The 14,064-nt window shown below is 39.0% G+C and overlaps 1 protein-coding gene across 1 annotated transcript in view; it reads right to left on the reverse strand.

Moving 5' to 3' along the window:
- Positions 1–852: 852 nt before the first annotated feature.
- Positions 853–14,064, reverse strand: part of etnk1 (ethanolamine kinase 1) — a 53,323-nt gene continuing 40,111 nt past the window's right edge. The window contains exon 8 of the mRNA XM_043713402.1: positions 853–4,280. Coding sequence (XP_043569337.1) covers positions 4,208–4,280 — 73 coding nt within the window. The 3' untranslated portion in view covers positions 853–4,207. The remainder of the gene's footprint in view (positions 4,281–14,064) is intronic.

A 14,064-nucleotide genomic window follows, 5' to 3' on the forward strand; every position in this document is an offset into this window, starting at 1 on the left:
GAACCAGATGGTGTAACAGTGGTAATTTAAGTTCAACAAGAGGTGAGAGACAACAGATTTAGGGAATGTTAAGGCGGCAATGAATGGTAGGAAAGTGCCACGTAGAGAGGAACAGGCTTCATGCTCTCATATTCCTGAAGGCAGCTGGACAGACAAATAAAATGGTTAAAAGGAAGCTACAGCTGAATACACATTAGCTGAGCCATAGAAGTGCATGATAGTAATGTAGGAGATTTGAGAGAATATTGCCAGGACTGGAGAATTTTAGCTAGAAGACTGAATTGGTTAGGGTTCTTTGAAGCGGAGGATGAGGAAATCTCTAACTCAAGTGCAAATTGTGAGGTCTTGATAGATTGACTAATAATAGGACCCAATTATCCAGGAGTAAGAGTTAGGAAGATTAAGAGATTGGAGATGCAATTATTCCACCCAGATGGGAATAAGCATCTGTAGCTCTGCCTGCCCTGTCATCCTTTCAGGTACTCTTGTTATATTTATGTGCATATCTAAAAGCTCTTGTAAAGTGCTATTACCTTCAAGGCTATAGGCCAAGATTTAGTGGGTGGGAACAGGCAGGAGAGCACCTTGAACCACCTCCTACAGTGTAAATATCTATCGATTCTCTAAAAAAAAGATGTAAAATTGATTCTATGCCTTGAAGTACAAATTAAATCAGTTGACATTTTAACAGGAAGCTTATGGATTTACGTCTTCATCCAGGTAGCCCACATTTGTTGAGAGAAATGTTGCACAATGGAATCTGAAATCAAAACCTTTGCATTTCAGTAAGAAGCTGACTACTGCATTATACCTGGTTGACAGAAAACAGTGACAGAAATTGGACCACCAATAGAAAAGCAAACAGGGTAAGAATTTTATTTACAAATTTACACATTTTCATGTGGCACAAATTTTCTTTATAATTTAAAAGCTGGCTCATGTTTAGTAATCCATTCACATCACATTGTAATGGCAGCACAGAAGCATCAAATTCTTGAGAATGTTACCTCAAAAGAAAAGCTCACGTCTAAATGGATGTACAGATACAGACGTTGGAAAAGCACCACCCTTAACCTCCCCATTATGTGATAATGCAAGTCAATAGAAGAACTATAGGGAGACGAGTATTCTTATGTGCAAACTGTGATTATCTGGAATACCACTATTCGACAAAGTAGTGGGTGTAGATTTAATAGTAATTTTGAGGGTTGGAGAGGATGAGATGATGGGGAAAAGACATGAATACAGTACAGAATTTAAATAGAAATATTTGTAAGCTTATCAGGTACAGCACAGGATTGGGATTAATTGGATATATTTACTGATGAACCTGTTCAGAGATGCTATGAACACACCTTTAAAGCAGAATGTGGGCTTTTGGGATTCAGAGATAGGGACACTATCACAAGCAGCTTGGGATTACTGGTTGGATAGCTGGTCAAAGAATACCCATTGTTTGCACCAAATGAATAGTTTAATGCAATAGCCTTGAACTGTGCTGCATCAGCTGAGATTTTTAAAATTTTTTGTTACATGATATTTGAAAGAAGATGCTGATTTAAACAGCTTTGACAGCTGCATCTGCCACAACCTAACTATATTCTATTTTTCAGATGCAGCAGATTGATGTACCAAGTATCTTACAGGGCCATAAATCTATGCAGCCATGTTTACATCACTTCAACAAAAAATATTAATTTATTTGAGGCCATCTTAGGAAACATCATACAACTTCAGTTTTGATGGTTAATTTCAGTGCTGTAGGCCACAAAATCAGATCCTCCAACTTTAATGTGATGGAATATATTCTCATCATCACTCAAGTTAGCTTCCACTGATGTGTTATACAGTCTCCAACAGATGGATTCTCATTAAATAAAAATAATTGGGCATACACACACAAACACATTTGTAAAAGCAATTAAGATAGATTTAAGAAAGTGAGGACTGCTGAATTTGATAAAAGACAGGTATCTGCATAAAAATGTAGGTAATAAATATGTGCTTTAAAATCCAATATTTAAAGTATATGAACTAGATGCAATATTGACTTTTTAAAAAAAATACAGGCTCTTGTTTTAATTTGCATGAGCTCATTTTAAGCCCGAACTGTTAAAAGTAAAAGCAGGAAATACTGGGAACATGAGTCAACCTTTACCTTTTCTATTTCAGATGAAGGATATCAAATAGAGGTATGTAACAAACTTTAAGCAAGATTTGCTGACATGCAAGAAAACAGTCAAAGTTTGCAAGCACAAAACTGTATTTGGCTTTGCTTCAGCAATCTCTAAGTTTGTCAAAACTGCTACAAATCACCATATAACAGAGATACAAGTGACAGTCTTTTAAAATACATAAATTAACTTAACATTCTGCTTACCATTTAATTTTCAGTATAGGTTTGGCTGGGTGCATCGATTGTGCAGCTTAATTTCTAATAGTTCATTATCCATACAAATAACTTAAAACCCTTTACCAAATTTAGGAGAGTCTTTTTTGGCTAAAGTGCAAACAATGAGCAACTGTTCTGGTCAAATCAAGAAGTCCCCTTTTCCAAGGATGGTAAAGTTAAATAAATTATTCAGCATTACTTCACAATCAAGAGTTATACAATTGAATATATACTTGAAAGAAAAGATTATTTTAATGGAAAGAAATTACAAAGTTTTTCAAGGTGATGTTGTAACCAAGCTTAATTAACAACTTAACCCCATCATTTACAAAAGGTTCTGTCTGCTCTAAATAAAATGGAGATTTGTACAAGAACTGCTGCAATTCTTTTTACAAGGTATCTGTTAATATAATTCTTACATTTAAAAGGAACAGAAGATAGTCTTTATGACATACTATGTTGCATTATAACCAGCAATTCTTCAGAGCCAGGGTACTGTCTTTATCTACTGCTGTATGGGGATTTAAGGTTAGCATTTTTATTTTGCAGCAGAAATGACAGGAAAGCGGTTGGAATGTGCTGTTATTATCCTGAAACTAACAGCAATTAAAGTTTGCACATTCAAAGTTAAACACTGATATCCAGAAGCTGCTAATTAGTGACTGTACCTATCCTCATATGGTGTTGAAGCCCCCCAAAATATGCAATTTACTGATTGTGTTGAGGCATCAGTCTCACTGAAAAAACTCTAAATAAGTCGCAACTCTTTATTCCTATGAAGTGCAACTGAGTTTGAAGTTTTATAATTATTGAACAGTCTAGATGCTTGAACCTACAGTTGTCAATGGCAGGGTGAAAGAAATGGTGGATGCAGAAGAGGCCAAATTTGCAGAAAAACAATCCTCAACATTTTAACGTTGAAGTGTTCCGGAACCAGGGACCAACTGAGATTGACAAAATAGGTGAAGCTGGGAGAAAATCTAAAAATAATATTGAATTGGAAAAGAACAAGGATGGAAATGGGGACAGTAAATGGAATGTGTGTTTGTAATCTAATTAAAGGTCACGGAGCTGAAATATCAGCATTTTCTCTCTCCACAGATGCTACATGACCTGTTGAGTATTTGCAACATTTTTTATATAAATGCAAATACTCTTCAAAGATCCACATATTGCCTCACCAGCCACCGGAACATAAGAATCACCCACAAGTGACTAGCAACTACATGTGTAAATTAGACCACCATCCTAAAGATCAGGCTCTTGTGCAAACTAACATCTCAGAAGATTCAATTTTCCAAAAACAGAAACACTGACAATATTATTTAGTGAAAACATTTTTCCTCAAAACTTTAGATCTCTCGATGTTTATGGCACTGGCTGGAAGGAAAAACTACGCCCAGCTACGAACAGGGCTTTCGTGCAAGACAAGGTAAGTGAAGATTAACATGTGAAGCAATTACATGCTCCAACAGATTACGATTTTTGCCTCAGCACATTTATTAGCAGTGGAACTGTAGATGAAGAATATTTAATTTGACAAATGGTTAAATTTTTAGTTGCAGTGAAATGGTAGTTTCCACTAGAAATGTAAAGTACGGTTAACAAATTTGCTTTCAAGCATAATTAAGTGGCATATTTAGTGTCAAATTACTAAAGTATTTCTTAAACCACAACTTTTGGATCAATGTTATGTAGTTTTAATACAACGACACGGTATTTTAGAAAGCATTAGAATTCCAGTTTGACAGTACTTTGCAACATACTCAATTCATTCTGCTAGTTTTCTGTTCTTCAGCAATGGGAAAATTGTTGTCATTCAGAAAGTTTCAAGTTTGTAACTTCAGGCTTCATTTTGAAATATTGGCAGAATCGCACGGCTGCATACCTGGGGGAGAAAAGTGATTTTACAAGGATTAATTTTAAATTTACTGCATACACGTTTGTTCTACACTATTAAAATTGATCAAGGAAGGAGCAGCAGCTAGGGATTTGGAACATATACTGTCTAAAAAGAGGTACAAAAATTGCTGAGCACCAACCAATTAGCCTGCATTGGAAGAAAATGAATGAACTATAATCAAACAAAAGAAGAATTACTATTTAAATTGGCATTGACTGATCAGAAACACAGTCTAAAGTGAATTTCTAAATGATACATCAGATTTGTGTAATGTGTGTTATGGACTAGGCCAGACCACTCAGAACATTCTTAAGCAGGTAGACCAGACCATAACTTTGCGATTTGTTTCGGTAAGTGCAGTGTGAAAATTATCTGGAGTGAGATAGCTAATTGACTACCAGGTTTTCAAAAAAAAAGACAAAAATATATTCACAAGATTACACAATGAAGCACAAAGAACAGAATAAAGAACCCCTACAGAACTCAGTCTATCCAAACTAGACTTGGTTATGCTGTTCGAATATACATAACAGTCCCAATAAGCAAACCCTCTTGAAACACAGTAAAAAAAAATGGAATAGATGCTTACAGGTTGAAGTTAGAAGAGCAGAAGGAGAGAGAGTTTGTTTACACACAACTCTCTGTTTAACACCCAACTAGTTCTGGTCTGAACTAAACTGCTCAGCTACAGAGCTGACCAATTCACTTTCATTATACAGGTCACTTCGGCCAAAAGTCTCATCTGTTTACATATAAACAAAAAGGTCTCGGAATACCCATTAATCTCTACACCAAACCAGTCTAATCAGCACAGAGAGCAGTTTAATACCACTCTGAAATAAACCAAGGACATAGTATCCTTGAGAAAAGGAACAGCTTTTAGAAAGGATGCACTGGTACTGGAGGGCGTGCAAAGGAGTTTCACTAGGACTATACTCATTGGAATTTAGAAGAATTTGGGGGGGGTCTTATGAAAACATAAGAAAGTATGAAGGGAATAGATATGATAGAAGCAAGAGGGTTGTTTCCACTGGTGGATGAAGCTATAACTGGGGGGCCGGAGGAGGGCATAGCTTAGAAAAGGGAACAGATTTAGGACCAACTTGAGGAGGAACTTCTTCACCCAAAGGGTTGTGAATTTGTGGAATACCCTTCTCAGTGAAGCAGCTGAGCTATCTTGGTGAATATCTTTAAGACAAAAGGTAGATTTTTGAACAGTAAAGGAATTAAGGGTTATGGGAGCAGCCAAGTAAGTGGAGCCGAATTCACCAAAAGATGCTTTTATTGAATGGCAGAGCAGGCTCGATGGGCCAAATGGCCTACTCCTGCTTTTATGTTTTTATGGAAAAAGAAATGCAATGTTGTGTACATCTCTGGAAAAAAAAGCATTTAAGTAATACAATTTGCAAATCTATTTCATTAAGGCACTATCTTCAAATAGTAGCTCAATTGTGATTAACAAAAACAATTAAAGTAGTATTTGAGAAAAGAGACTTACAATGTTGCCAAAAAAACAAATCAGCAGTAAGCCTGAGGATTGGGAAGATTTCAGAACTCAAGTATGACCAGGAATTTGTTGTCAGCACAGACAATAAGAAATGAGGATGGCATTAAACTCATTCTGGACATAATGGGGAACCAAGGGTATAAAGAGAATAAAGAATTTAAGTAAATTATACTGGAGAAATTAATGGATCCAAGTGGCAATCTTCTGAAGCTGGCAATTTTTATTCCGGGGTTCTTAAATAGTAGCTACAGAGACAGCGATTTTGGTTTTGGTCTGTCAGAATTTAGGATTTTAAAACCGTTACCAAGAATTTAGAAAATGGAAAACATAATATCACTACACAAGAAGGGGGAAAAGAGAAAAAAGAAAACAGGAACTAAGCCAATTTGCCTCACTGCTCGCAGCAAAGTGGTAACAGGGTGATTAAGGAGAACCAATTTGGGTTCATTAAACTAAAATCATGTTTGTCAAATTGGTTAGGACCTTTTCAGGATGTAATTAAAATATACAATAGAAACTGTATAGTGTATGTGGATTTTGGAGCATTGCACAGGACAGGAAATGGGTTGAGTGAAAAGAACACAGCAAACAGCAAATTCATGAAAGATTCTCAGACAGCACCTTTCAAACCCAAGACTACTACTATCTCAAAGTCATGATTTCGATGAGCTGGTGTTAGATTGGGGTGGACAAAGTTAAAAATCACAACATCAGGTTATAGTCCAACAGGTTTATTTAGAATCACTAGCTTTCAAAGCGCTGCTTCTTCATTAGGTGATTGTGGAGCAGAAACATAAGACACATACTCTAACAACAGGATTGCAGTGTCATGGAATGCAATACTAAACAAATTTAGCTTAAGTCTTTCATCTTATAGAATGGGAGGAGAAAGTGAGGTCTGCAGATGCTGGAGATCAGAGCTGAAAATGTGTTGCTGGTAAAGAACAGCAGGTCAGGCAGCATCCAAGGAACAGGAGAATCGACATTTCGGGCATAAGCCCTTTATCAGGAAATCTTTTAGAATGACCATGTTAATTTTGGTTCCTTCATATGTAAATCCCAGAACTTTTTTAAAAACTTACATTCTCAAGATAGCTTTTTACAATAGGTGCCATCTCAGCTCAAATACATTAAATTCTGACTGTGTCTCAATGTTAGGTCAGACTGACTATTTCTAAAGTGGGAGTTACAGAATCTTAAATAGATTTGTGCAGTTTTTGAGCGAAATAAAATGTAATTCTGCAAGCACAAATTCATCCCACAAAATTATACATGCGTGTGGAGGGGAGACAGAGTAAGTGTGTCCATGTGGGGGTGTGTGTCTGAGCGTGAATGTAATGGGATATAAGTCTGTGAGGGGGTGCATGTGTGGGTGACAGTGTGGGGGCTGTGTGTTTGAGAATGAGGGAGTGCTTCTGTATGAGAGGATCTGCATGAGTGCGCGCATGCCTGCATGTGAGAGAAAGCGGTGCGCACGCGCGTGAGAGTGAGGGTGTATAGTGTAGCGGGGTCACTTGTAGTGTGACATGAACCCAAGGTCCGAGTTGAGGCCATCCCTGTGGATACTGAACTTGGCTATCAGCCTCTGCTCAGCACTTTGTGCTGTTGCCTGTCCTGAAGTCCACCTTGGAGGATGGTCACATGAAGGTCCAAGGCTGAATATCCCAAACCACTGAAGTGTTCCCTGACTGGGAGGGAACACTCCTTGTTCCTAACCCGAACATCCCCACGTGCATACACTCATTCGGTCTCCCCTGCACACGCATAAATAAGTTTGTGGGGGGAATTTGTACTTGCAAAATTACATTTTATTTTACTCAAACCTGCATATATCCATGTAAGATTCTGTAACTAGGAGAAAGTGAGGACTGCAGATGTTGGAGATCACAGTCGAGTGTGTGGTGTGGAGCAGTTCAGGCAGCATCTGAGAAGCAGAAGAATCAATTCGCACTTCAGAAATTGAATTAGTCTGACCTAACATTGAGACACAGTCAGACATGAACCTCACACCTTCAATGCATTATCTGAGCCGAGATGACACCTATTGTTACAAGCTCCTTGAGAATGTAACTAAAAAACATTCTGGAATTTATATATGAAGGAACCAAAACTAACATGGTCATTCTAAAAGATAAAAGACTTAAGCTAAATTTCTTTAATATTACATTCCCTGACACTGCAATCCTGTTGCTATAGAGTCTGTGTCTTGTGTTTCTGTTCCACAACCACCTAATGAAGCAGCAGCACTTCAAAAGCTTGTGATTCCAAATAAACCTGTTGGATTATGTTAAAAATCACACAACACCAGGTTATAGGTCCAACAGGTTTAATTGGAAGCACTGGCTTTTGAAGTGCTGCTCCTTCATCAGGTGATTGTAACAAATGAAGAAGCAGTGCTTTGAAAGCTAGTGCTTCCACAGAAACCTGTTGGACTATAACCTGGTGTGTGATTTTTAACTTTGTACACCCCAGTCCAACACCGACATTTCCAAATCATGACTGTTGGATTATAAACTTGTGTTGTGTGATTTTTAACTAACACCACCTAAAAGGACAGGGCAGCAGATACATGGGAATACCACCATCTGCAAGTTTTCCTCTAAGCTACTCACCATCCTGACTTGGAAATGTACTGCCTTTCCTTCAGTGTCACTGTTCCCAGTCAAAATCCAGAAACTCCCTTCTTAACAACGCTGAGTTTACCTACACCCAAAGGACTGCAGCAGTTCAAGGCAGCAGCTCATCACCACCTTCTCGGGGCAACCAGGAGATGGGTAATAAATGTTGGCCAGGCCAACGATACCCATGTCCCACAAGTGAAGATAAGAATGATGAAAGAATGAAAATAGAATTCATAACGTGGAGATGTGAAATTATCTACTTTAGTTTAAGAAAAACTCTGAACAAGGAAGCAAATGCTTGCATTCAGTGGAACTTGAATATGAATCACAAAGTTAACATGAAGGCAACAACAATCACAAAGTCAAATGGTATGTTAAATTTGGTTACAAAGGTTTGGAGTAAAAGAGTAGACAAATCTGATAATCACACACACAATGTATTACTTGGTTAAGTTTTATGGAGCAATGATTTTGGTGACAGATCAAAATGGCTCAATGCTGCTCATATTTCTCATTTCCTCAGATGATACAAAGTGCTAACTTGAATGGAAATATGAAGCCACGATAATTCTAGACAAAAAAAAAGATAGGAGTCTTCACTATGTAACAGCTGAGCAAGTGCAATTCTGATTTTATCAAAACTGAACTCCCATCTACAGAGCTTGTGGATTTTAACTAATCAATATATTTGCTCAGAATTCAGAGGGAACATTTGACCTCATTTTAAACTATACGAATCCACAGTTTACACCAAGAACTGAAAGTTCAGCCTACGTTTGCTGGTTCACCAACTTGCAAAATATCTCTAAGGTAATAAAATGTCCCAGCATGCATGATGATCAAAAGCTTGGTCAAGTGGGAGGTTTTACGAACTGTCATAAACAATAGAAAAAAGGCACAGAAGCAAAGTAGTGTAGAGTGGAAATTCCAGTTCAGGGCCTAGGCAAGTTAGCATGATGGAAAAATTTAACTCAAGGATGTTCAAAAGGGCAGAATTAAATGAGTGTCAGTATTTTGTAGATTTGCAGTGACTGGATATGACAGAGATAAGAGCTGGAAAGAGATGGCATAGCCTGGAAGGATTTGAAGACAAGGATGACAATTTGTGAAGCAAGATGCTGGCTAACTTTGAGCCAGTGTAGATCAGCAAGCACTGGGGTGATAGATGAACAGGACTTTGTACACGTTGAATAGGAAATGCAGACTGATGGATGACAAGTCTGCAGTGAGTAGAATGTGGGATACCAGTCAGCAGTGCATTGGAATGATCAGATCTAGAAGTAGCAATGCCATGAATAAGAGTTTCAGAAAATTAAGATAGGGGCAGAGCTGCAGAAACTAGAATTGGGCAATTTTAGTGATGACATGACCAGAAACTCACCTTCAGATCAAATACAGCACTAATGTTTCAAACTTCTGGTTTGTAGCAGACACTTATTTGAGAGATAACTTCAGTAACTAGCCAGGGAACAGGAGTTTGGAGTGGTGACCAAAAGCAACAGCTACATTATTCCCAACAGACTATAGATGTCAGATAGCAACTCTTGTAATTTAGGGACAATGGAGACGTAAACTCAGGTAGAAGTGAGATAGGGTTAAAAGAATATTTCCATACAATCACAATATTTAAGGAGCCATGAATACCCAGAACACAAGGATTATCCAATCAATTAACACATTCTCCCTCCTTTCCCAGGCAAATCTGTCCTGCTGTGCTCTAAAATAAATTATTTATTCCTTCCTGGTGCAAGGCATAATATTATCAGTGTGCCTCAAAAATAATAATCTTTAGCTCAACAGGAACTATCAGCAGGATCACTGCACAACTCCTTTCTCTTAATCAGGCATGGGCATGAGCATGGCACACGCACACACATGCATGTGCGCACGCACACTACGTACTTTTCAATAATCATACAAACTGCTTGAAGACTAAACATTTGCACTGCTGTAACACGACCTATGCTTGTTAAGTACAAAATGAAAAATTCTCGGATGGCTACTTGGATTTTTCTTAAATATTCTTATGTCCTTTTACAAATATTAATATATTATACAATGCTAATCACGGTGCCCAATGTTTTGACCAGGAAGCAGGACAAACCATTAGGCTCTCCTATTTCTGTGTGTCAGTGCATCAGAGCAACCTGTACTGGTACTGGATATCTTGCATTGTGCAATTTTTCACCTGAGAGTTCCTATGAATAATATAAAGCTAACCTGGCACATTTATTTTTCCAGTTTAATAGGCAGTTTAAGGAAACATCACTCAAGTACATTTGCCTTCACACATCAGCCAATATTAAAGCATTAATTTCCAGTTTAAAAAGATTTTTTGCATATAGAAAGAGAAACCAAATAAAATATCAGTCCTTAACATAAGTTTTGAAGTAAGTTAAAAAAAGTACGTATGGCAATTCAAACAAGGTTAAGGCATGACCTTGTCGGCTGAATGGTAATGCAACCAAATTAATGTTGACTTTTGTAGTTGTATGAAATATGTTTCTCAATTTTAATGGGTGGCAAAAATATAGTGAGCAAATACTGCACACAAAAATTAGAGAAACGTTTCATTGTTTTTTGGAGGACAGGCAAATCACTCAAACTAAGGAACCATCAAAACAAAATTCAGTGTTTTTTTAAAGCATCACCACAATGGGTGTTTGGTTTAGTCAACATTAAGGGTGACTGCAACAAATTACAGAAGGACATTATATCAGTGAAGAGAGAGAAAATTTGCATTTCAAGTGACCCTTCCACAAAATGGTCTGTTCTGAAGAAACTTTCCTGCAGAAATCACTGGATTTGAAAGGTGAACTCGGTCTCTTTCTCTTCACAGATGCTGATGAACATGCTGAGCTTCTTCAGCATTCTGTGTACTGATGGTTCAGAACTCCTGCACGAACAGGATTATTTTCGTGTTGAATTCTCAAGCTTGCTCTATTAAAGGGATAGAATTCCTACACCACAAAGGGGTTCAGTTACCTCAGCTAGCTGGTTCGTGATGCTAACATTGTTGGCTCAATTTCTATCATGTCTGAAGTTCCCATGAAGGTCCCAGCTTCTCAAACTCGCCCCTCACCGGAGGTGTGTGACCCACCAGTTGTCTCTCTCTCTCTCTCTCTGACCAGGCAGCAGCTCTTGGGTCCTCCTGGTCGATAGTAACTTTCCAACTTTAAAGGGACACCCCAGTGAGAGAGCTCTTCGCATGGTTCATGTCAAAATCATGGAGTTTCCTCCTTAACATCAATGTGGGACACCCAAGGACTGCAGCAGGAGAATACAGCTCACCTCTACCTTTCAGGCAACTATTAGAGGGCGTGGTAATCACATGCAAGCCAAATTTGCAAATAACTTTTATTTCAAGGTCCCCCTGGGTGGTCACAAAGGCTGTTTCTTTACCTCTGTTCAAACCAGTATAACGGAGAATCAAAGGATGGGTTGAAAATGACAGTGATAGCATTTTGTAGGTTGCTGTTTATTTGAGATTGCATCGAGTTATGAGTGTTTCAACACTTATTCAAGGGCTTGCAAGTAGCTGCCAGAGGAAGTAGTGAAGGCTGGTACAATTGAGACATTTAAAAGGTATCTGGATGGGTATATGAATAGGAAGGGTTGAGAGAGATATGGGCCAAATGCTGGCAAATGAAACTAAATTAGGTTCGGATAGCTGGTCAGCATGGACGAGTTGGATGGAAGGGTCTGTTTCCATGCTGTTCATTTCCATGACTCTAAATAGCCTATTGCAAAGAGTTTCAGAAAGGGCTTGGTTTGTGTATCTGTCTCATGCTTCCTCAGAATCTGCAAACGCAATGCCTCCAAATTTTCACAAGACATTAAGAAGTAGAAAAAAAAAGGGTCAGTACTGAGGGAGTGCAACACTGTCGGATTGTCAGTAATGAAGGATTGCTGCACTGTCAGAGGATCAGTTCGGATGGAGTGTTGCACTGTCGAAGGGTAAGTACTGAGGGAGTGCTGCACGTCGGTGCTGGGTCCACTATTTTTCATCATTTATATAAATGATTTGGATGTGAGCATAAGAGATATAGTTAGAAAGTTTGCTAATGACACCAAAATTGGAGGTGTAGTGGACAGCGAAGAAGGTTACCTCAGATTACAATGGGATCTTGATCAGATGGGCCAATGGGCTGAGAAGTGGCAGATAGAGAATAATTTAGATAAATGTAATGTGCTGCATTTTGGGAAAGCAAATCTTAGCTGGACTTATACACTTAATGGTAATATCCTTGGGAATGTTGCTGAACAAAGAGACCTTGGAGTGCAGGTTCATGGCTCCTTGAAAGTGGAGTCGCAGGTAGATAGGATAGTGAAGGCGGCGTTTGGTATGCTTTCCTTTACTGGTCAGGGTATTGAGTACAGGAATTGGGAGTTGTTTGGTAGTACGGGACATTGGTTAGGTCACTGTTGGAATATTGCGTGCAATTCTGGTCTCCTTCCTAACAGAAAGATGTTGTGAAACTTGAAAGGGTTCAGAAAAGATTTACAAGAATGTTACCAGGGTTGGAGGGTTTGAGCTATAGGGAGAGGCTGAACAAGCTGGGACTGTTTTCCCTGGAGCGTCGGAGGCTGAGGGGTGACCTTATAGAGGTTTATAAAATCATGAGCGGCATGGATAGTAGACAAAGTCTTTTCCCAGGGGAGGGGGAGTCCAGGACTAGAAGGCATAAGTTTAGGGTGAAAGGGGAAATTCCAGGAACTCTTGGTTAACTCCAGGAAGGGTAAGAGAGGTAGGCAGCCAGAGCAGGTGTCTTTTGTGGATATACCCATTTCAAACAGGTATGCTGTTTTGGAAAATGTAGGGGGTGATGGATTCTCAGGGGAACATAGCACGAACAGCCAAGTTTCTGGTATTGAGACTGGCTCTAATGCAACGAGGGGTACGTCGGCTTCCAAGAGATCAATTGTGTTAGGGGATTCTGTAGTCAGAGGTACAGACAGACATTTCTGTGGCCAGCAGAGAAAAAGCAGAATGGTGTGTTGTTTCCCTGGTGCCAGAATCAAGGATGTCTCGGAGAGGGTGCATAATGTTCTCACGGGATAGAGGGGCCAGCAGGAGGTCATTGTCCACATTGGAACCAACGACATTGGAAGGGAAAAGGTTGAGACTCTGAAGGGAGATTACAGAGAGTTAGGCAGAAATTTAAAAAAGGAGGTCCTCAAGGGTAGTAATATCTGGATTACTCCCAGTGCTACGAGCTAGTGAGGGCAGGAATAGGAGGATAGAGCAGATGAATGCATGGCTGAAGAGCTGGTGTATGGGAGAAGGATTCACTTTTTTGGATCATTGTAATCTCTTTTAGGGTAGAAGTGACCTGTACAAGAAGGACGGCTTGCACCTAAATTGGAAGGGGACTAATATACTGGCAGGAAAATTTGCTAGAACTGCTTAAGAAGATTTAAACTAGTAAGGTGGTGTGTGGTACCCAGGGAGATAGTGAGGAAAGAGATCGATCTGAGACAGGTACAGCTGAGAACAGACGTGAGTCAAACAGTCAGGGCAGGCAGGGACAAGGTAGGACTAATAAATTAAACTGCATTTATTTCAATGAAAGGGGCCGAACAGGGAAGGCAGATGAACTCACGGCATGGTAGGAACATGGGACTGGGATATCATAGCAAT

The sequence above is a fragment of the Chiloscyllium plagiosum genome, chromosome 23, assembly GCF_004010195.1.
Source record: "Chiloscyllium plagiosum isolate BGI_BamShark_2017 chromosome 23, ASM401019v2, whole genome shotgun sequence".
NCBI lineage: Eukaryota > Metazoa > Chordata > Chondrichthyes > Orectolobiformes > Hemiscylliidae > Chiloscyllium > Chiloscyllium plagiosum.